The sequence below is a fragment of the Stegastes partitus genome, unplaced genomic scaffold (assembly GCF_000690725.1).
Source record: "Stegastes partitus isolate 25-593 unplaced genomic scaffold, Stegastes_partitus-1.0.2 Scaffold141, whole genome shotgun sequence".
Classification (NCBI taxonomy): Eukaryota; Metazoa; Chordata; class Actinopteri; family Pomacentridae; genus Stegastes; species Stegastes partitus.
Window position 1 is genome coordinate 196895 of NW_007577872.1, and position 18474 is coordinate 215368.

At 39.6% G+C, this 18474-nt stretch overlaps 1 protein-coding gene and 1 long non-coding RNA gene across 4 annotated transcripts in view; both read right to left on the reverse strand.

Moving 5' to 3' along the window:
• dtd1 (D-aminoacyl-tRNA deacylase 1) overlaps positions 1–13182 on the reverse strand; it is a 25637-nt gene extending 12455 nt beyond the window's left edge. For all 3 annotated transcript variants that reach the window (XR_520077.1, XR_520078.1, XM_008278996.1), the window contains exons 1-4: positions 13088–13182; positions 11380–11470; positions 10198–10433; positions 7688–7785 (exon numbers count right to left, since the gene is read on the reverse strand). Coding sequence is in view for 1 of the 3 variants with exons in the window: in XM_008278996.1 (XP_008277218.1) it covers positions 7688–7785; positions 10198–10433; positions 11380–11470; positions 13088–13130 (468 nt within the window). In the remaining 2 variants the exon portion in view is untranslated. The remainder of the gene's footprint in view (positions 1–7687; positions 7786–10197; positions 10434–11379; positions 11471–13087) is intronic.
• Positions 13183–13556: 374 nt separating this feature from the next.
• LOC103355270 (uncharacterized) lies at positions 13557–15928 on the reverse strand. Its single transcript, XR_520079.1, has 2 exons — positions 15707–15928; positions 13557–14471 (listed from the first exon to the last, which is right to left on the reverse strand). It is a non-coding gene; the product is annotated as an uncharacterized LOC103355270 (long non-coding RNA).
• Positions 15929–18474: the final 2546 nt, after the last annotated feature.

The following is an 18474-nucleotide window of genomic DNA, read 5'->3' on the forward strand; positions in this document are numbered from 1 at the left end:
TTTGAACCAGACGACTATTGGTTTCTGAATTGGAGTCAATACTTTATAAACAAACCAAAAAAAAGGTGACCAAGAACACATTTTCATTATCAGAGCATCGCTGTAGGGAGAACAGGGACTAAATCACGGCTGATATTTTAACTCAGAGGAAAGTGCTCTATAAATACACATTTTTTGTTATTACTATTAAGCGAACACACGATTTATTGCCAAAGCTGGAACATCTGCGGTCATTTCGTGGCCGATTTGAAGCGGCGTCACGTCCACGCGGTCCCGGTGAGTCGGACGAGCTGCGCTTTGTTAAAAGTTTAATGTGTGAAATAACAGGAGGTGAAATTTAACTTTTAAAATCTAACATTTCCCCCTCTTGGCCGAGCTGCAGCCTCGTCAGCCTCAGCGGTGGCGCCGTGAACATGCTGCATCATGACTTGCAGATCATGACCTTTTGCAGTTTGTGGCCCAGAGGTCCCAACATGCATGAGAATTAGTATAATTAATTACACAGCGGAGGAGCGACGGCGGCGGCTACACGACCGCTGCTATTCTCAGCCGTCATATGATCGCCTCAATGAGTCCATTGTTGTGACTGGATGCACTCACTCTCACTCAAAGCCAATCGAAGCCTCCTCCTCCTCCTCCTCCTCCTCCTCCTGCTCCTTCGTCCTCGTTGTAATGATGAAGCTACACTCGTCATCTGAAGGAGGCTTGTAAACACAGATGCTGAAACTTTTATGGCTGCCGGGGGGAAATATTTATGACCTAAATGTCATCTTAAAAATCCAAAAGCATTGCGTAAGTCATTACATTATTCAAAGAGCACAAAGCCACGCTGCAGGATTGAAGCCAGGCCTGCTGGGGACACACGATCGCCGACCGGACACTGCGAGGAAACACGTTCGTGCCATAAAGCGATCAATATTTCAGAACCGTGATCGGACGCTACACAACTCCTGGGCCCAAATCAGAATCAAGAAAAGGTGAACGAACTGGACCGTGCTGCTATCGAACGCCGGATGATTTTCATGGCTCTGGATAACTCCATTGTTTGCTGGCCGCTTGACCCCGCGGTGGACTAAATCCCTGATTCATGGAAAGAAAGGAACAGTGTCTGTTGGCTGTTGCTTCATCCCCCCCCCACCACCGCCGCCACCGCCTCCCTCCCTGCAGTGCCAAGCGTAGCCTATTGGCTGGCCTTTTATCCCTCATGTTCAGCCTTGGCTTTGGCTCCTCGGCCCCCACAGCAAAACATCCCAAACAGACAAGATTAAAATTCTGAGGACTGCTTAATATCCCTCCCTTTGGGCAGGCGAGCCAAGCCCACCGAGCCAAAGCCGGCCCGAAGCCAAGGCGTCAGGACTTTATTCGGGATGCATGAACCTCCTTCAGATGTTGGAGGAAGAAGCTCGGAGACGTTGTCACCGAGGGGAACGGCATTCTGCTCTTAACCCCCAGAATCCACCAGCAATAAAATATCGCTGAAACTACACCGCTTATCAGAGTCGCAAACCGTAGAAACAGACGGAATCGTCGCGTTTCTAACTTTCCACAGGTCCTTGAACTACTCATCTGTCATTAAAATCATCAAAAATAAACCATTTGCTCAAAATCCAGGGACTGTTGGGCTGAACTGCAGGCAGTGTTTACCACTGAATATGGTGATTAAGGGTTTTTTCTTCAATTTTTGTAAAATAAATAAAGAAATTCAACTTTCCCTTTTTCCTTTTTTATGAGCTTTATAGCTGTAAAATGCTTGTTACCTCAAAAAATTACCAAAATCACACCACTTATCAGACCCTGAGACCGTAAAAACAGAAAGAATTGTTCACTTTTAACTTTCCGCAGGTCCTTGAACTACTCATCTGCCATTTCGCCAGAGAACGTAACAAGATCCAGGTTTAAAATCATGCATATCTTATTTAAAAAAAGTCACCAAAAATAACCCATTTGCGCGAACAGGATTCTGCAAATATTAATAAATAAGTAAATAGATCCAGGGACTGTTGGGCTGAACTGCAGGCAGTGTTTCCACAGAGCAGAGAGGAGACGCATTATAAATATAAATAGTAAAATATCTACAGCAAGTAGAGACACTGTTCTTTCCCAGTGTTGGTAACACCTGTGGGCACTTGGCAAAATGCTGAATATGTTGATTAGGGTTTTTAAAAAAATTTTTGTGGAATAAGTAATCAAAGAAACTCAACTTTCACTTTTTCAGATTTTATGATCTGCAGGTTTTTTTTAAGTGACCAAAATTACACTATTCATCAGAACCTAAAACTGTAAAAATAGAAAGAATTGTTCACTTTTCCACTTTCCCACAGTTCTTTAGCCACTACCATCTCCACCATCTCGTAATATTCCATCAAAATCACTTCATCCTACATCTTATTCAGCAGTTTACCAAACATAAACCATTTGTGCTGATCGGATTCTGTGAAAAACAAACTGAACAAATGGTCACGTGACAAAACTTCAGGGATTTTTCTGTTGAACTTTAGCCAACGAGGCAGAGAGGAAACGAGGACGAATTAAAAATGTAAGTATTAAAATGTGGAGTCACCATTTTCTCTCCGAGAGCTGGTGTTGATTCCAATTTTTTTTTTCAGTTTTTGTAAATAAATAATCAAAGAAATTGAACTTTTGTTTTCAGATTTCTGGCATTCCAACGAGACATCTCTGAGCTCTTTCTCTTCTTCTTCTTGGTTGCTCTGTTTCCATCGAGGTTCAGGACTTTATGTTGCAGTAAAACAGAGAGAACCTGTTCGTATGAAAATCAATAACTTTCTACAACAAATGCGATCACACGTCTGCTATAATCTTCTGGCGTCTCGAGGTTCAATACTGAGCTCATCACACGAAGCTCAAAAGAATCGAGTCACCTGCTGATTGGATTTTCAGTCCTGCACCAGTCGAAGTCGAACTCTGCAAAGTACGTATTAACCCTTTCTGATCCTAGCGCGGAATAAAAAAAAAGCCTCTGGTTTTGTACGGTGCGCGTACGGTATTCCAGAGCCTGGCCGGCGCTGCAGCGAGCTCCCCGAAGCCTGCGAATGTGGGCCTGAGCTGCCAATCATCCGAAGCCCACACATAACAGCCTGTCGCCCACATCGCTCGTACACAAGCACTCGGCTGAGCCAAGTCGGGGGACTTTCAGCTCCGCCATGGGGGCGACTGAGTGAGAACGCTGTGAATCAGTCCGGCTCGGCGAAGGGTGGAAGAGGTGGCGAAGGCACACGTCAATCACCGGGACATGATTGTTGCTCGGGTTCTTTTTTTTTTTTATGTGTCTTCCCGAAACCAACTCACCCCTCGTCCTTCATCACAACGGAGCTTAAGAGCTGCTAAATCCAGTGAATTAAAAAATATGCAACTTTGACTTTGAAACAACGAGTCGTCGGTGACATGCACGAGACGTTTTTGAAAACTCTGCTGGCAGCTTTGAAAAGCATGTTGTTGTTTCTTTGAAAAAGTCACTGAACTGACATAATTTATCATCCAGAAACCGTAAAAACAAAGCCATCCTTCAACTAATAAATGTAATATTTAATTAGTTTCACTTTATTCCACATCTTATTTGACAGTTTGCCAAACGTAAACCACCAAACAGATCCTGTAAAAAACACAAACTTCTGTCTCAGCTGTGACTAACAGCCACGTGACTAAAACGTGTGGACGTCTCAGCTGAACTGCCGGCTGTGTGCAGCTCGTTTGACTTCAGAACTCGTCAGAACCATTTCTGAAGTCACTGAAATAACATCATTTATCATCCAGAAACATTCAACTTTCCAACGGTCCTTCATCTGCTCTTCTGTCACATACCATTTTGGCGCAAAACTTAACCAAACCGAGGCTTAAAATCATGATATTTCATTAAAAATCACTTTATTCCACATCTTATTTAACAATTTGCCAAACCATTTGCACCAAACAGATTCTGTAACAAACATAAAATCCTGTGCGACTCAGCACAAACACAGCTGTGAATAACAGTCATGTGACAAAAGTATTAGTTAATGTGATCATTGCTGGAGGTGGATGCAGGACAATTAAAAAAAAATAAGCAACCATTCTTAAATTTGGATCAATGGATCCTCGATGACATACATAAAATATTTAACCCTCTGAACCACAAAACCTTGCCGACAGGTTTGTAAAACATGTTGTTTGTAAAGAAAAGTCTCTGAACTGACACCATTTATCCTCCAGAACCTGTGAAAAACTGAGAGAATTGTTGTTTTTTCTAAAACTTTCTGATGGTCTTTGAGCTACTCGTCTGTAACGCCGTTCAGTCGGGACAGAAAGCCTTTAGTGTCATTTTATTAAGGATGCAACGAGATTATAGACTAAATATACTCGTGCTAAAAAACATGAAGCCCACCATATAAATATAAAAGGTGCAGTGAAGCGTCAGAGTCAACATTCGCAGCTGCAGCACACGTCTCAGTAGATATTTACACGTAAAGTCAAACATAAAATAAACATGATGTAATATCAGTAACAGTCAGAAGTGTGGACGACAACTGTGCCCTAAACAATGGATTTATGAGGAAGCAAATTCCAGCTTAAAACTGGGATATTTCATCTTTCACTTGAAAATAATCAGTTTGCTTGAACCCGATTCTGCAACAAACAAAAAATTCTGGCGCTCCTCATCCAAAAAGTGAAATCATTAGTGCCTCAGCTACAACCGACAGTCACGCAAGAAAAATTCTTGAGGTTTTGGCTGAACTGCAGACAGTGTTCACACAAAGTATAAAGGAGACAAGTATAGAAAGAAATACCCGAAAATTATATAGTGTAACACCTGTGGAAAGGTACGTATCATAACCGTCCAGTCGCTGCTTTGCTTTCAGAAAGTCACGCTAACCGACGTAAACATCGAATTCCCAAAATGTTCGGCATCCGTTAAAAACATGATTGACGAAGGGATTTATATAATAAATATCCCAAAAACATGATATATGTCAGTCTTTTTTTGTGCGGAACTCTTTTGCAGGTCGAAAAAAATCCCAAAAAATCTGTGCATTCTCATCGCATTGTGTTGTGAACTGAATTTTAATGAAAACTCTTCTATCTGATGAGGAAAACAGCAGCAGGCTGGAACAACATGATGCACAAAACAGAAGCTTTAAAGCGACTGTTAGATGTTGCTGCCTTTGACTTTTCTCTCCTTTATTCAAAGAAAAAGAAAACAAAACAGCGAAATCAAGGAAAGTTAGAAATAAGATGAAGGTCGATGCAAACTTCTGCGTTCTACGAGACAAAACAGGCCGTTAATGGGAGCTACAGTGGGATTATCCTTCAGTGCTTCTTGCCCACTTGCAGCTGCACTAATAAAGTAGTAATGGTGGACATGTGAGCCAACAGGTGCCTCATTACGGCCGCCACAGAGCAGCATCACACTTTGTTTTTCCCTTTAGGTTTCTTTCTCAGCCTCCTGATGCCAAAACCTTGGTCTCTTTAGCGGCTAAACGCTGCTCGGCGTTGAACAGGTGACATGAAAAAAAAGCTCTTTTAGCTGAAGGGAACTGCAGACGTGGGCGAGAACTCTTTGAGTTTGTCGCTGTGAGCGACACCTTTCACGATGCACACAAAAGTTTTGATCCTTTCTTTATATATATAAAAAAGAAAAAGACTCCACACACACTCACAGGCTGCACTTTTTGTATTTTGGGGTCTGTTTTTCTGAATTTGTGACACATCTGTGGAGCTGTGAACTGTGTTTATCATGCACACGACTCTTTAATAGCCAGATTTAAAAAATGAGATAAACTTATTGAACCCTCATTCGGGAAATTTACATTCCGATTCATGAATTTTATGGAATTCCCACTAAAAAGGTTCTCGTCTATATTCATCATCGGCGCAGGTCTGCACAGTTTTAGGCCCCCAAACAGTTTAACCCTCCTGCTGGGGTCTCTAAATAAGCTGCTGACGTTGTTTTTTCAGTTTTATTTTATATAAAGGACTATTTACACATAAACTTGGGTAACAATTTTAATTCTGATCATTTTCTGGAGGTCTACGCCAAGGATAAAAGATGTGAGTAAATGTGAAGGTAACAGGAGGGTTAATTTAATTTACCTCAAGAGCATTTTCTTCAAAGGCAACGCTTCGATCTCACGGATTTTCCTCACGCAAGTATCAAAGAGGAATTTCTTAAAGAGGCAGTAATCAAATCATTATCACCTGCTGGTCAGCGGGCAGCATGGAAATAAAAAAAAAAAGCCTCTTTTTCTCTTTGATACACTCCCGAGGAAGATCTTTCAAGTGGAAGCGCTGCCTTTGAAGAGAATTAAATTAATGATTTGGAGCCTGAAAGTGTGCAGATGTTTTCCCAACCTGAAGTTACAGGGTGTTTTTTTCTCTCCTTCTTGCACCTTTAAAAAACAATAACTGGTTGGACGACAACTTTTGATGTCGACTCAGGTCGTGTGTAGAAGTCGCACCTACACAACACAACAAAGCAAACCGCCCAAGTGTCGGATGATCCTCGTTTCTTCTTAAACTCGATAAAAACACTGATGTCAATGCAGCACGAGCAACAACACGAGAGCAAACATCCCCACCTAGTGGCCAACACGAGAAATAAAAGGACTTCTTGGGCAAAGAGCTGCATCAACTGTTTCTCTTTGTACACGAGTAGCAGACATGAAAACAAGTCTTTAATTTATATTTTCACTTCCAACATGACTGAGAAAATCTGACAAAACACCCTTAAGCCTTTCACTTAAGGCGCCCTGAGCTTGATCTATGTTTTATGTGTAAAATATTCAGGAAAAGTCTTTTTTAAAAAAGTAAAAAGTGGGAAAATCATTCACAGAATTCAGACTAAATCAGCGTCTGATGCCAGCTGCACAAAACACCCTTAAGTCTTCCCCTTAAGGTTCCCTTAAAATCTGCATCCAAGCTTCCATACCAATAAAATACGCCAGAAAAAGGTTTTTATCTCCCAATATGTCAAATATAATCTGGAAAAAGTCCCAGGATGTCCTACTACGTCCACTTTCTTTGGCCATTCTGACCCACAATCCTCTGCACCGTAAGCATAAAATAGTCTGAATGCAATATTACGACCAAGTAGTGCGTCCCAGTTGTTTGCAAACTGAGACGAGAACAGCTGCTGAGTAAAAACAGTACGCGATCTGGAATGCAGCCTTAATTTTGCACTTAAGAAATCCCTTAAAGTTTGGCTTAGCGACCACAGGAAGCTTCCTTTGACTCTAAATCTTATTTTAACTGCAACGGGGTTCAGTTTATGGCTGTAATTGCAGATATTTTGAACTCGTTCTAGTCGAAGTTTCTTCTCGTATTCGTTGTTTCTGCCTCTATTTGGTTTGTGCTCCTCCAGAGATGCTAACTTTGGGTTTTTTTCCACCATTTTTACCGTCTATGAATCAACTTTTTGAGGCGATAACAGGATCCACAAACGTGAACACAAGCGAACAAATAGTCTTCAGTGAGGGTAGAATTCTACAGTCTATTTTTATGCAATGAATGGTTTTAGGAGGGAAACATTTCGTGCAACTACGCTTAAGAAAGTCTGAAGTCTGACGCCCAAGTGTGTTTCTTTTCTAACATTCAGACCCTTATGTGCTACTAAACGGGCCAGCTCAGTGGAGAACTTTGGGTGTTCTGTGCAACCGGTGACTGCTTCTTATGCAGATTTCCTTCCCTCCACCTTTACCTGTTTGGGGTCTGTTGGACCGGCGGGAGACGTCAGCTCGATGGTGACAGGTCCGTCGTTCTGAATGTGGACCTGCATGTAGGCGCCGAACTTCCCGTCTGGAAAAAAAACAACGACACAAAGCAGCAGTTAGAAGAGGCTCGATCGGTCGTTTCATCACCAGAGGGACTCGACGTTTCATCATCCCGCCGTTGAGACATTGGGGACGGGAGATGAAGGGGCTGCGCGAGGACAGTAAGTTTCAGCCTAAATGTTCTCCTTTCCTGCAGCGGGTCCCCGAGATTAATGACACCATCTGCACAATGAAGCCGTGGGCCGCGACGGAGAAGCGCTGCATCATCGTATTTCCTCTCTGGAGGGGGGGACTAATTAGGAAGCCTTACGCCTCCCTTTGCTGGGACAAGGTGTTCTCCGCACCTGCTCCCCGGTGGGCCGACCCAGTTCGCTGCCACCGTCACCGCCGCAGCGTCACAGCGCCGATAATCCGCCGCCTGCACCGAGGTGGCAATTTAAACGGCAAAGGGGGGCATGAGTGGGCGGCCGTAACGGCGACCCTCGACACTTTTGTTTTTAATTAGCTGCGAATGAAGTAGCCGCGAGCGTTTAGCCTTGTTGTCCCGCAGCCTCCCGAGACCACGATGAAGCCGTTTCTGACCTCCACACTTTGCACCGCGACCTTTCAAACTGGGGCAATATTTCACTAAATGAGCTTCAGATCAATAAAGAAAAAGGGAGAAATTTATCAACAGATTCAGACTAAATCAGACAATATGCACAAAATACCCTTAAATCTTGTTTAAGGGTCCCTTAAGATGTTTAAGTATTTAAGGTTTTCTTTCTTATCTTTGTTTTGCACTTAAGGAATCTCTTAAAGTTAGTTGTATAAAAGCCCTTAGCAACCAAAGTAAGAAGAAAAAATAAACCACACACACATCTAAAACTCTCTTTTTGACCTCCAGACTTTCCACCATCAACCTTCAAACTGGGACAATTTTTCACTAAATGAGCTTCAGATCAAAGGCTGATAATAAAGAAAAGGGAGAAATTTATCAACAGATTTTAGAAATACCCCTTAAGTCATTTGTTTAAGGGTCCCTTAAAATGTTTACCTAAGCATTTAAGGTTTTCTTTCTTATCTTTGTCTTGCGCTTAAGGACTCTCTTAAAGTTAGTTGCACAAAAGCCCTTAGCAACCAAAGTAAGGGGAAAAAAAGTCCTGCAACCTCCTGAGACTCTGTTCAAACTGGCTTCACAAGATTAGCTCGTCAACATCTGATGTCAGGCTCACATTAAGAAAATGTTGAGGAAAAACATCAAAAAGGAAGATTTCAGACTAAATTAGAAAATATGAACAAAACAACCTTAAGTCTTTTGTTTCAGGGTCCCTTAAAATGTTTACCCAAGTACTTAAGGTTTTCTTTCTTATCTTTGTTTTGCACTTAAGGAATCTCTTAAAGTAAGTTGTATAAAAGCCCTTAGCAACCAAAGTAAGAAGAAAAAATAAACCACACAGCTAAAACTAACCCTACAAAATGCCCTGAAGACTTTTGTTTACAGTTTCCTTAAGATGTATTTAAGGTTTTCTTTTTTCTTTTGGTCTTGCACTTAAAATCGCTTAAAGTTAGCTGTATAAAAGCCCTTAGCATCCAAAGTAAAGGGGAAAAAAAAGTCCTGCAACCTCCTGAGACTCTGTTCAAACTGGCTTCACAAGATTAGCTCATCAACATCTGATTTCAGGCTCGCATTAAGAAAATGTTGAAGAACAACACCGAAAAGGAAGAAATTCATCAGCAGATTTCAGACTAAATTGTGCAAACACCCATTTTTTTAATTTTATGTTCCTTTCTTTCTTTTATTTCTTTCTTGCATTTTACCTACTTTGTTAAGCGTCTTGAAGTTTCTTAAAAAAGCACTACATCATAATAACAAGAACAATCATCTATGAAAAGACATGTGTTCATAGATGTCCTAAAATGTGCAAAAAACCTAAAGTTTTTCCCTTAAAGTTCTCTTAAAATATTCACTTAAATATTTAAGGGGTCTCTCACTATTTTGGTCAAACCCTTAAGAAATCCCTTAAAATTAGCTGCACCAAACACCTTAGCGACTGAGCTAAGGAGAACAAATGACGATGTTTTAACTGCAACACGGTCGAGTTTATGGCCATAAATGAAGAAAATGAACAGCTACAGACTACTGGTCTTAATTTTTGCTGAAATTTGATCCCACATTTGTTAATTCTGCTGCTATTGTTTGCCATCGTTCACTCTCTTGACTTCTTCTTTTCCCGTAGGACTCACCATGACCCTTCACACCGACTATTTTGCAAGTCTGACTTTGAAAATCTTTTATAATTTCAGCTCCTCAACGACTGATCTGAAGATGGCATCAGAGCGTATTTAGGCATATTTTAGGAAAAGCACCAAGATAGGAAAAAAATAATCAGCGGAACTCAGACTAAATCAGAAAACGACGCAAAAAGGAAAATACCGCACTGTGGTCTCAACCCACCCTTGATGAGCTCCGGCTTGTAGCTGCTCCTCATGCTCTCCAGGATGCTGTTGTAGAAGGGCTGGGCCAGCTCTGCCGGCATGGCCGCGTGGAAGTCCGGCTTGTTGCCCTTCAGGATGCACTGCAGGGTGAACTGGCTCACGCACAGGACCTCCAGGTCCCGGTCCATGACGCTCTTGGTCCACGCTCGGCCGTTCTCGTCCTCGAACAGCCGCAGGTTCAGGATCTTACGCACGCTGAAAAGTCACAACACAAAAAAATATCCCTCTGGACTGAGTTGGATAATAAACAACAACATAACAAGCAAATAATCTGCTGGAGGAGGGCTGGTTAAACAAATATACCTCAGGAAATACTGCCAGTGAGTAAAATATATATGAAATTAAAAAAGAAAAACAAGCACAAAGATGTAATAAAACCTTCAATCAGCCTTCTACAGGTTTATATTTTAGTTAAATCCACCAGGCTGTTAATGGAACAACTAAAACATCTACAGGGTTATTTGTTACGTAGATTAGCCTAATTAATGTAAAAATACAGCTAGACACTAAGATATTTTGTTTACGGTACTTTGAGAAGCTTAAATTATGAAATATTTGTCATTTTGGCATAAAACACATGTGACTTTTTAAAGTAGATCCAGACACGTTGACTAAATAATTAAAGATTTTAGCTCTAATTTATTATTTTTTTCTCGCATAGATTCACAATTTGTTCACTCTTTATAGCATTTTATGTCATATTTTTAATTTCTCAGGTGTAATATTTCACTTCCATGTGCAGCAACGTGAATCTAATGTGAAATATTTCATTTTTATTGGATTTTTCAGGCGCAACATTTCATTTTTGCGTCAGTGTAATTGCCAGTGTTTCTCTCTACTGTTCTATTCTAGCCTTATTGAAGCTTATTAAGTTTAATTCAGTGATAAATCATACTTATATCTTATTGTTTATTACCTTTTTAGGTTATGTCATTTGTTTTTTTTCTGAGCAATATCTAGCTTTTTTTTTTTTGAAATCTTGATTTCTGAACTGACCAGAACCTACAGCTGTCAGATTAACTGTAGGGGAGTCAAAGTTATTTCCCTGAAACCCAGCGTGTCGTATCAAGATAACACTAAATGCACATTGGTGTAAATGTACTGAGTTTCATCGAAGTCAGGCTGCGGTCTGAACACTCACATGTAGTCGGCATCCTTCTGGGTGTCTTCCACCGAGATGCCGAGCAGCACACAGAGTCCACGTCCGATTGAGCCGACCTGCTCCTCTCCCACTGCAGCAAAACACACAAAGACGCATGAGTCACACTTGAGACTCTTTCAAGGACTAATGACGGCGATTAAGTTACTCGTGTTCGTCTTCGAAGCCTCGAGGTGCGTTTGGGTTCATTATCCTGCTGCAGAGACAATCCTCCTCCACAAATATGCGACATACTGTGTGCAGACGCTCGTAGTAAACAGGACTTTTATTCCCATCATCAACTGTGAAGCTTTATTTTAGGCCATTTTTCTCCTGCAACAAACCCCCCCCCCCTAACATGATGCTGCCATCCCCATACTTCACAGTTGGGATGTTGTACCGATGGTCATTAAGGCCAAACAGTTCAGTTTTAGTTTCATCAGACCACAGGACATGTCTCCAGAGATTAAAGTCTTTGTCCCTGTGTGCATCTACAAACTGCGATCTGTCTTTTTTATGTTTCTTTTGGTGTAATGTCTTCTTCCTCTCTGAGCAGCCTTTCAGCTCATGTCGGTACAGGACTGGTTCCACTGTGGATAATGACTCTCTGACCAGCTTCAGCAGCATCTTCACAAGGTTTTTTGCTTTAGTTCTGGGGTTAATACGCACATTTCAACCAAAACACTTCATATCTGGGATACAGAACCCGTCTCCTTCCTGAGCGCTATGATGGCTGGACATTCCCTTAATGTTTATACTTGCATATAATAGCTTGAACAGATGAATGTGGAACCTTCTGGCAAATGGAAATTGTACCCAAGGATGAACCAGACTTGTGGAGGTCCACAGTTCTCTTCCTGATATGTGTGTGTTTGAGGTGTGCTGTAAAACACATCCACAGGTGTGCCTCCAATTAACCCAGATGTTGTCAATTAACCAATCAGAAGCTTCCAAAGCTATGACATAATCATCTGGGCTTTCCCAAGTAGTTCTGGTCGACTTCTGGTTCAGAGTTTAAGGAAATAACTAAATATATATAAATAAGTTCAGGCCTTTAAGTAAGTTTATTGTAATTGAAATCTGCAGACGTAAAGAGGCCTCAACATTTTGCATGTTTTTTCCATCAGTCAGCTACGAGGGCAAGTTATGCCAAACACTCAACATTGACCAGTACATGAAAAAAATAAAATAAAATGTAAATTTAAAAACTAAACATGTTTTTGACTGTACTGTGCCAACTAAAGAATACAGAGTTGACTGGAAGAAACGCTGCTATATGAACTTACATTTAATTAAAGTGTGTTTGATTAAATTTTAAAACAGTTTGTTGTTGTTGTTGTTGTATTTGTTGTTATTGTTGTTGTTGTTGTCTCCAGTGAGAAGCAGACCGACAGGTGACCGGCCACATGTCACTCTGATCCGGGGACAGCAGCTTGTGGTCGGTCCGGTCACCCAGCCGTCCCTCCTGCGGACTGTCTCAGCATTACTGCGGGGAAATAACCTCCGTCGGTCCCCCTTGGAGCTTCTGTATCCGGCCAACAGCGCTGTAAACCGGCTGAGCTCAGCTCAGAGAGCCCCCTGCAGCCGCCTCATTCATTTAAATGCTAATGCTAACCCAGCTAGCTCCATTAGCACGCACGGTTAGCGGCCGTTAGCTTCGGGTTAGCTGCACCTTTAAACCGTGGCCAACCTGTCCCGGGTCTAGTCTTACCTGTCACGCTGGCCTTGGTGACCCTCTGAACGATGGCTCTCATTGTTGTGGTTGTTTCGGGGAGCACGCCGTCGCTACTTCCGGACACCTGCAGCGTGGACGAGCCGGCGTCGCCCTCTTGTGGCCGGAGCCGGGAACGCGCACGCTCAGCTTCTACTGGAGCTTTGCAGGGACAATAAAAGGCGCTTTTTAAAATCCCCTTTAAACTACATTATGAAGGGATTATTTACAATATAGACTGGGTGTCTACATTCACATGTTTATACAAAACAACAACAACACTACAAGACTCACTTTATATTTTAAATCCTATTTTGTAGCCACTTTAGATTTTAAAACTGTGAATCCTTAGATCCAGTTGTAAATACTGCATCACATTCTGGCTGTACCTGTGCAGCCTATTTGGTTTTGTGTGTTCTTTGTCTCTTTTGCACTGCTACCTTATTTTGTGAATATAAGTCAGACCAGGTACACAACACATTTTATTACATACTGAACCACGTACAACAGTGTATGTAACACAAACATTTGATTTGATATACTGATTATTAGTAACTCAGGGAGACTGACAATTTGTGTATTTTTATATAAATATATTATTTTCACGGCTAATCACACGCTCAACTTCATTAAATTAGAATACGGTGATCGAGATTAAGTTCCAGTTTATTTTTATATTATCACTTTTTATCACTCCGTAAATCATAGCCAGAAAGGCCAGAAATAAAAACACATTTCTTTTTGTTTTCAGCAGTAAGACATTCTATAAATTAGACTATTAGGAATATATGAACAAACTCCTCTGGAAAATCCTTCAGAAAAACAGTCAGGAATAAAACTGAAAGGCTGGGTGTATGTTAAAGCTACTTAGCCCAAAAGCTTCATTCTGCAATCTGCAGCTGTTTAAAAAGATAATTTAGTGAGCGCTTGACAATCATGTGAGGCTGTTTTGGTGACGCCTCTTATGACCAACACGGATCCAAATCTGTGCAGTAAAAGAGGCCTGTTGACACGACTGGAAAAATAAGATTTATTTAAACATTTTTCAACTTGATTAGACTTTGAACATCACCGTGTCTTCTTAATGGTTTAATATAGATCATCTGCAATCCACTCGCTTTCAAACACAACAGCAGCTCCGTCAGACCACGACACGTGGACACGTGTCTGGACTTTCATTCATAAATCATCATCACACAAATACATCCGGATTTACTCGACAGCGTCCTTTGCAGCTACTTGTTTCCGGTGAAGGAGTTGAAGAAGTTGAAGAGCCTCGTGGTGTAAGGGACAAAGTCTTTTTTGTAGACGATGACTGTTTTGGTGTGAGCCGTCTCGTACACAACCCTGTATGGATTGTCTTCCTCCTCCTCGGCTTTTTTCACTAAGATGGATGAAAAAAAAAAAAAAAGTATTTCGTTATTGCAACTGATATCATGTCTGAGTAAACTGAGTCCAAGGAACGTAAATCAGCTGCAGAGGTTATCACAGAATAAATGAACAGGATTGATTGATACTGACATGAAGCTGGTTGTATGTGTTTACTGCAGTGGAACAGTTTTATAGGAATATTATGTGTTTACTACAAACAGCTACAGGAACAGGCTGCAAATACAGTTGCACTGTGACTATAAAGCTTTACACTGGGCTAAAAGTCAAATACAAGAATGAGCTGTGAGGTTTGCTGAAGCATTATAACACAAAAATAATTATTATTATTATTACTGTCACGTTGACTTGAGTAAAAGAAAGCAGACTGTAAAGTGAAAATACTTAAAATCAAGTAAAAGATGTTCTACTAAAAGTCTTATTTAAAAACAAGGCTAAAAGTGTAATATATTTAAAATAATAATTTAGAAGAATGTATTATCATATATTAAATGATTGGATTGTTCTAGTGATAAAATTAAATGAAATAATTAGTGATCATCATTATTGTTGTTGTACGGAACATGGAAATGCAAAATTAGGAAGAAATATAACATAAAAGCTCATTGCATGTCATTTCTGACCACCTAACACAACATTAAAAGGGTTTTGTGCTTTAACAGCATCCATCTATAGGAACAGATTGAAGCTTTTACAAGACACTGAAAGCATCATCTGGTACTTATATTAAAAACAAAAAACAAAAACGTCTCGTTATTAGAATCAGGAATTGAAATGTGCGTTAAGAACTTTTAATTGTGACTGTTAGCAGCTAACAGCTAAATCGACGTAAACAATGTAAACAAATGTAGCTGAAACGGAGGCACGGTTCAGAACGTCACTGAGAATCCTCCTATTTTTAGGTTTTCTTCAATATCGAAGAAATTCAGTGCTAGCTACCAGAACATGCAATTATACAGGACGTAAAGAAAAGGTAAAGAGTTAATTCGGCGTGCTTAATTTTCCAATTGTAAACAAATATAGGCTATAAAACGAGGCTCAAGGTGTAGCTCACTGTACGCATGTACTGGGCCAGGAAGTGAGCCGTCAGAACTGGCCTGACAATCCCACTGTTTGTAGGGTTTCTTCAGCATTAAAATAAATACATGAAAATATGTGATAGCTGACAATACAATACATTTATTGACTAAAATGTGAACAAATGAGTGTTTTCCAGTCCATGTCCCTCACCCCTTATGTCCTCGAAACGACCCATGTATCTCAAATATAACAAAGATCCGATCGTGGTCCAGACGCCAAAAGCGTAAACTGCAGAAAAAAATACTTTCAGTTTTTCCGCGTCTTTAGTCTTCATTGCTGCTCTGTTAAACGGCCTCTTTAAAAAAAAAATATTCTAAAAGAATTTACTGCATTACTGCAGCAATGAAACCTCCATGACAGTCAACCCGGAAGTAGTAGAACAACATCCGGGGCGTGGCCGGGACTTTATTTTAATTTTTTACATTTTATTTTGTTTTATTTCTGCTTTTTTAGGTTTAAATAATGTATGCAAAAGAAAGAACACCCTTATAAACAACTAGGTCACATTTTCTTTTCAATTTTGATCAAAAAACATAAAATATACATCTATATATCTATATATCTACACAGGTATGCTAATATAAAAATAAATACACATACACATGTTAATATTACACATATTCTCTATATGTAAACTGTGCTTATTTTATAAGTAAAACATGCAATCATATGAATGTGTGAAAAAAGACAAAGGCACACTTTCAGGTGGAAGTCTATTCGTGACGTCCTAATAAAACCGGTTCATATCTTTTTGCTGTGTACAGTCACCTGATATGACATAAATGTGGTGGACAAAATAATAGAAACAGCAGTCAGTATAATTTTGTACAGCTGCAAAAACAAACAGAAAAACAAATGGTGAAAAAAGTTCCTCCGGTATATAATGAACTAGCCATCAACTGTTTTGAGTGGGACGTATTTAAAATAGGGAGGAAAATTACAGCATGATTCTGTGCCAGGTTGCTGAGCACACCTGTCAGGACGAAATGTTTCAGTGTGCAGATATTTTTACTTTCTTCCTCACATCTCTGGCACAAAGTGCACAACATCAAAACCCCAAATCATGTCAAAACTTTGGTATTCTGTCAAAGAGCTTCCAAAGAGTACAAATTGTGTTTACAGTCTGTTTTAACTTAAGGAATTTAAATGTTTTTTTTCCCCTGAAAAATGAACTCTGGAACATTTAAAGATGTCTTGGTTTGAAATTGTTATAATCATGATTTAATTACATTTGACAGATTGCATATTGTTGTTATGTCTTGTTTTTCTGTCCTGTTCTAGTTTTTTGCACACTTTCTACACAGTTCAGCACTTAGGAGATGAGATGATTGAAAAATGCCAAATGTGTGACGACATCGTCTGAAAGGGCAAATTCATGTTGGTTCTTGAGTCACATGTGAACATGCGTGACTACATTAATGAGGAAATTCCACGTACTGAACATGACCTGACTTCAAACTGAACTGCTGATTCTTGCATTTAAAAGATTTATATTTTCCAACAGATATCGTTGTTGGACGCATTAACTCTGCACACAGAAACTATATGTTTAAAGACAGAGCTGCAGATATACACTCACCAGACACTTTATTAGGTACATCTGGGAAATGTAAATCTAATCAATTTAGAGGTGTTCCTGATTTTTTCCCACTCAGTTAACATACATATGGGGGGCAAAATATTAGGAACATGTATTTATATATTTTACTTTTCTTTAAAAATTGAAATAATTTAATTTAATTTAATTTAATTTAAATAATAAAAATTTCAAATAATTAAAATTAAACATTATTAGTTGTAACTATTTAGGTTAGTTTCCATGAATAAAAACACCAAGAGGTCTAAGCTATAATGATTAATTAGTCAGCTTAATCTCCCTCATTAATAACAACGTGCAGTCCCAGCTTTGTTATGTTTTACAGTCAGGTAAAGCTGTATTTTATACCGTTTATGTAGATTTTTTTTACCTAATATTTAAATAACTCAGGTAAATTTAAATTAGAAATTATATTGTGTTAGCCTTGATATTTATTATACTCAGGTTAAGTTGTATTTTACATCACTTTTGCAGGGTTTAAATCCTTAATATTTAAATAACACATAATATTCTTTCAGAGCATCTCACTTATTTTTCTACTAGAAAGCACTTTGGCTTTAAATGTGCAGGATAAACACTATTCATTAGATGTTTGTTATTGTGATGTAGTCCAGTACATCACCACCATGACCTCAGTAACAGAACTAAAGTCAAATGATCTTTTTGGCAACAACAACTAAAAATGTACAAGTGTCATGAATAAAGAATTTATGGTACAGATGTTATATTGGATTACATTAAAGTTTACAGGTGTACCTAATAAAGTGTATGTGTCTCTATATGTTTAGGAGATCTGCTGGTCGGTGCGTCATCATCAGATGTGAGTCTCAGTGCAACGATTCGTCTGATTTATTATCCTGCTGGAATAAAAGGCCAAAGCTGTCACCTTGAAAAGCCTCGTGGCTCTGAAGTGCTGCAGCCACATGTTCACGTCGGTATATCGATATAATACACTTTAAATGGCTTCACAACACTCCAATCAGCAAAACTAGAGCAAGTCAAACAAAGAAATAATAAAAGAAGAAGGATAAGGACACCATGAAGCACAACGACAGGCAGAAGATGGTTTGGAGATCTAAAAAACAAAGTTTACTATAAATATGGGTTTTTGGGAGCTGCTCAAAACAGACCAAATAAATCAGGAAATAAATGTTGCATAATTAACATAATTAGTATGATTTATAATCACAGACATGGACAACATATAGATGTTTTTATTTTTATTAAAAAGCTTCCCTTTTGCTGTTCTGGTCCACCGCCTACATTAATTCTTCTGTTATTGTAGTTTTTCTGAGTAATATCTGGCAAAAGAATTTCCTTC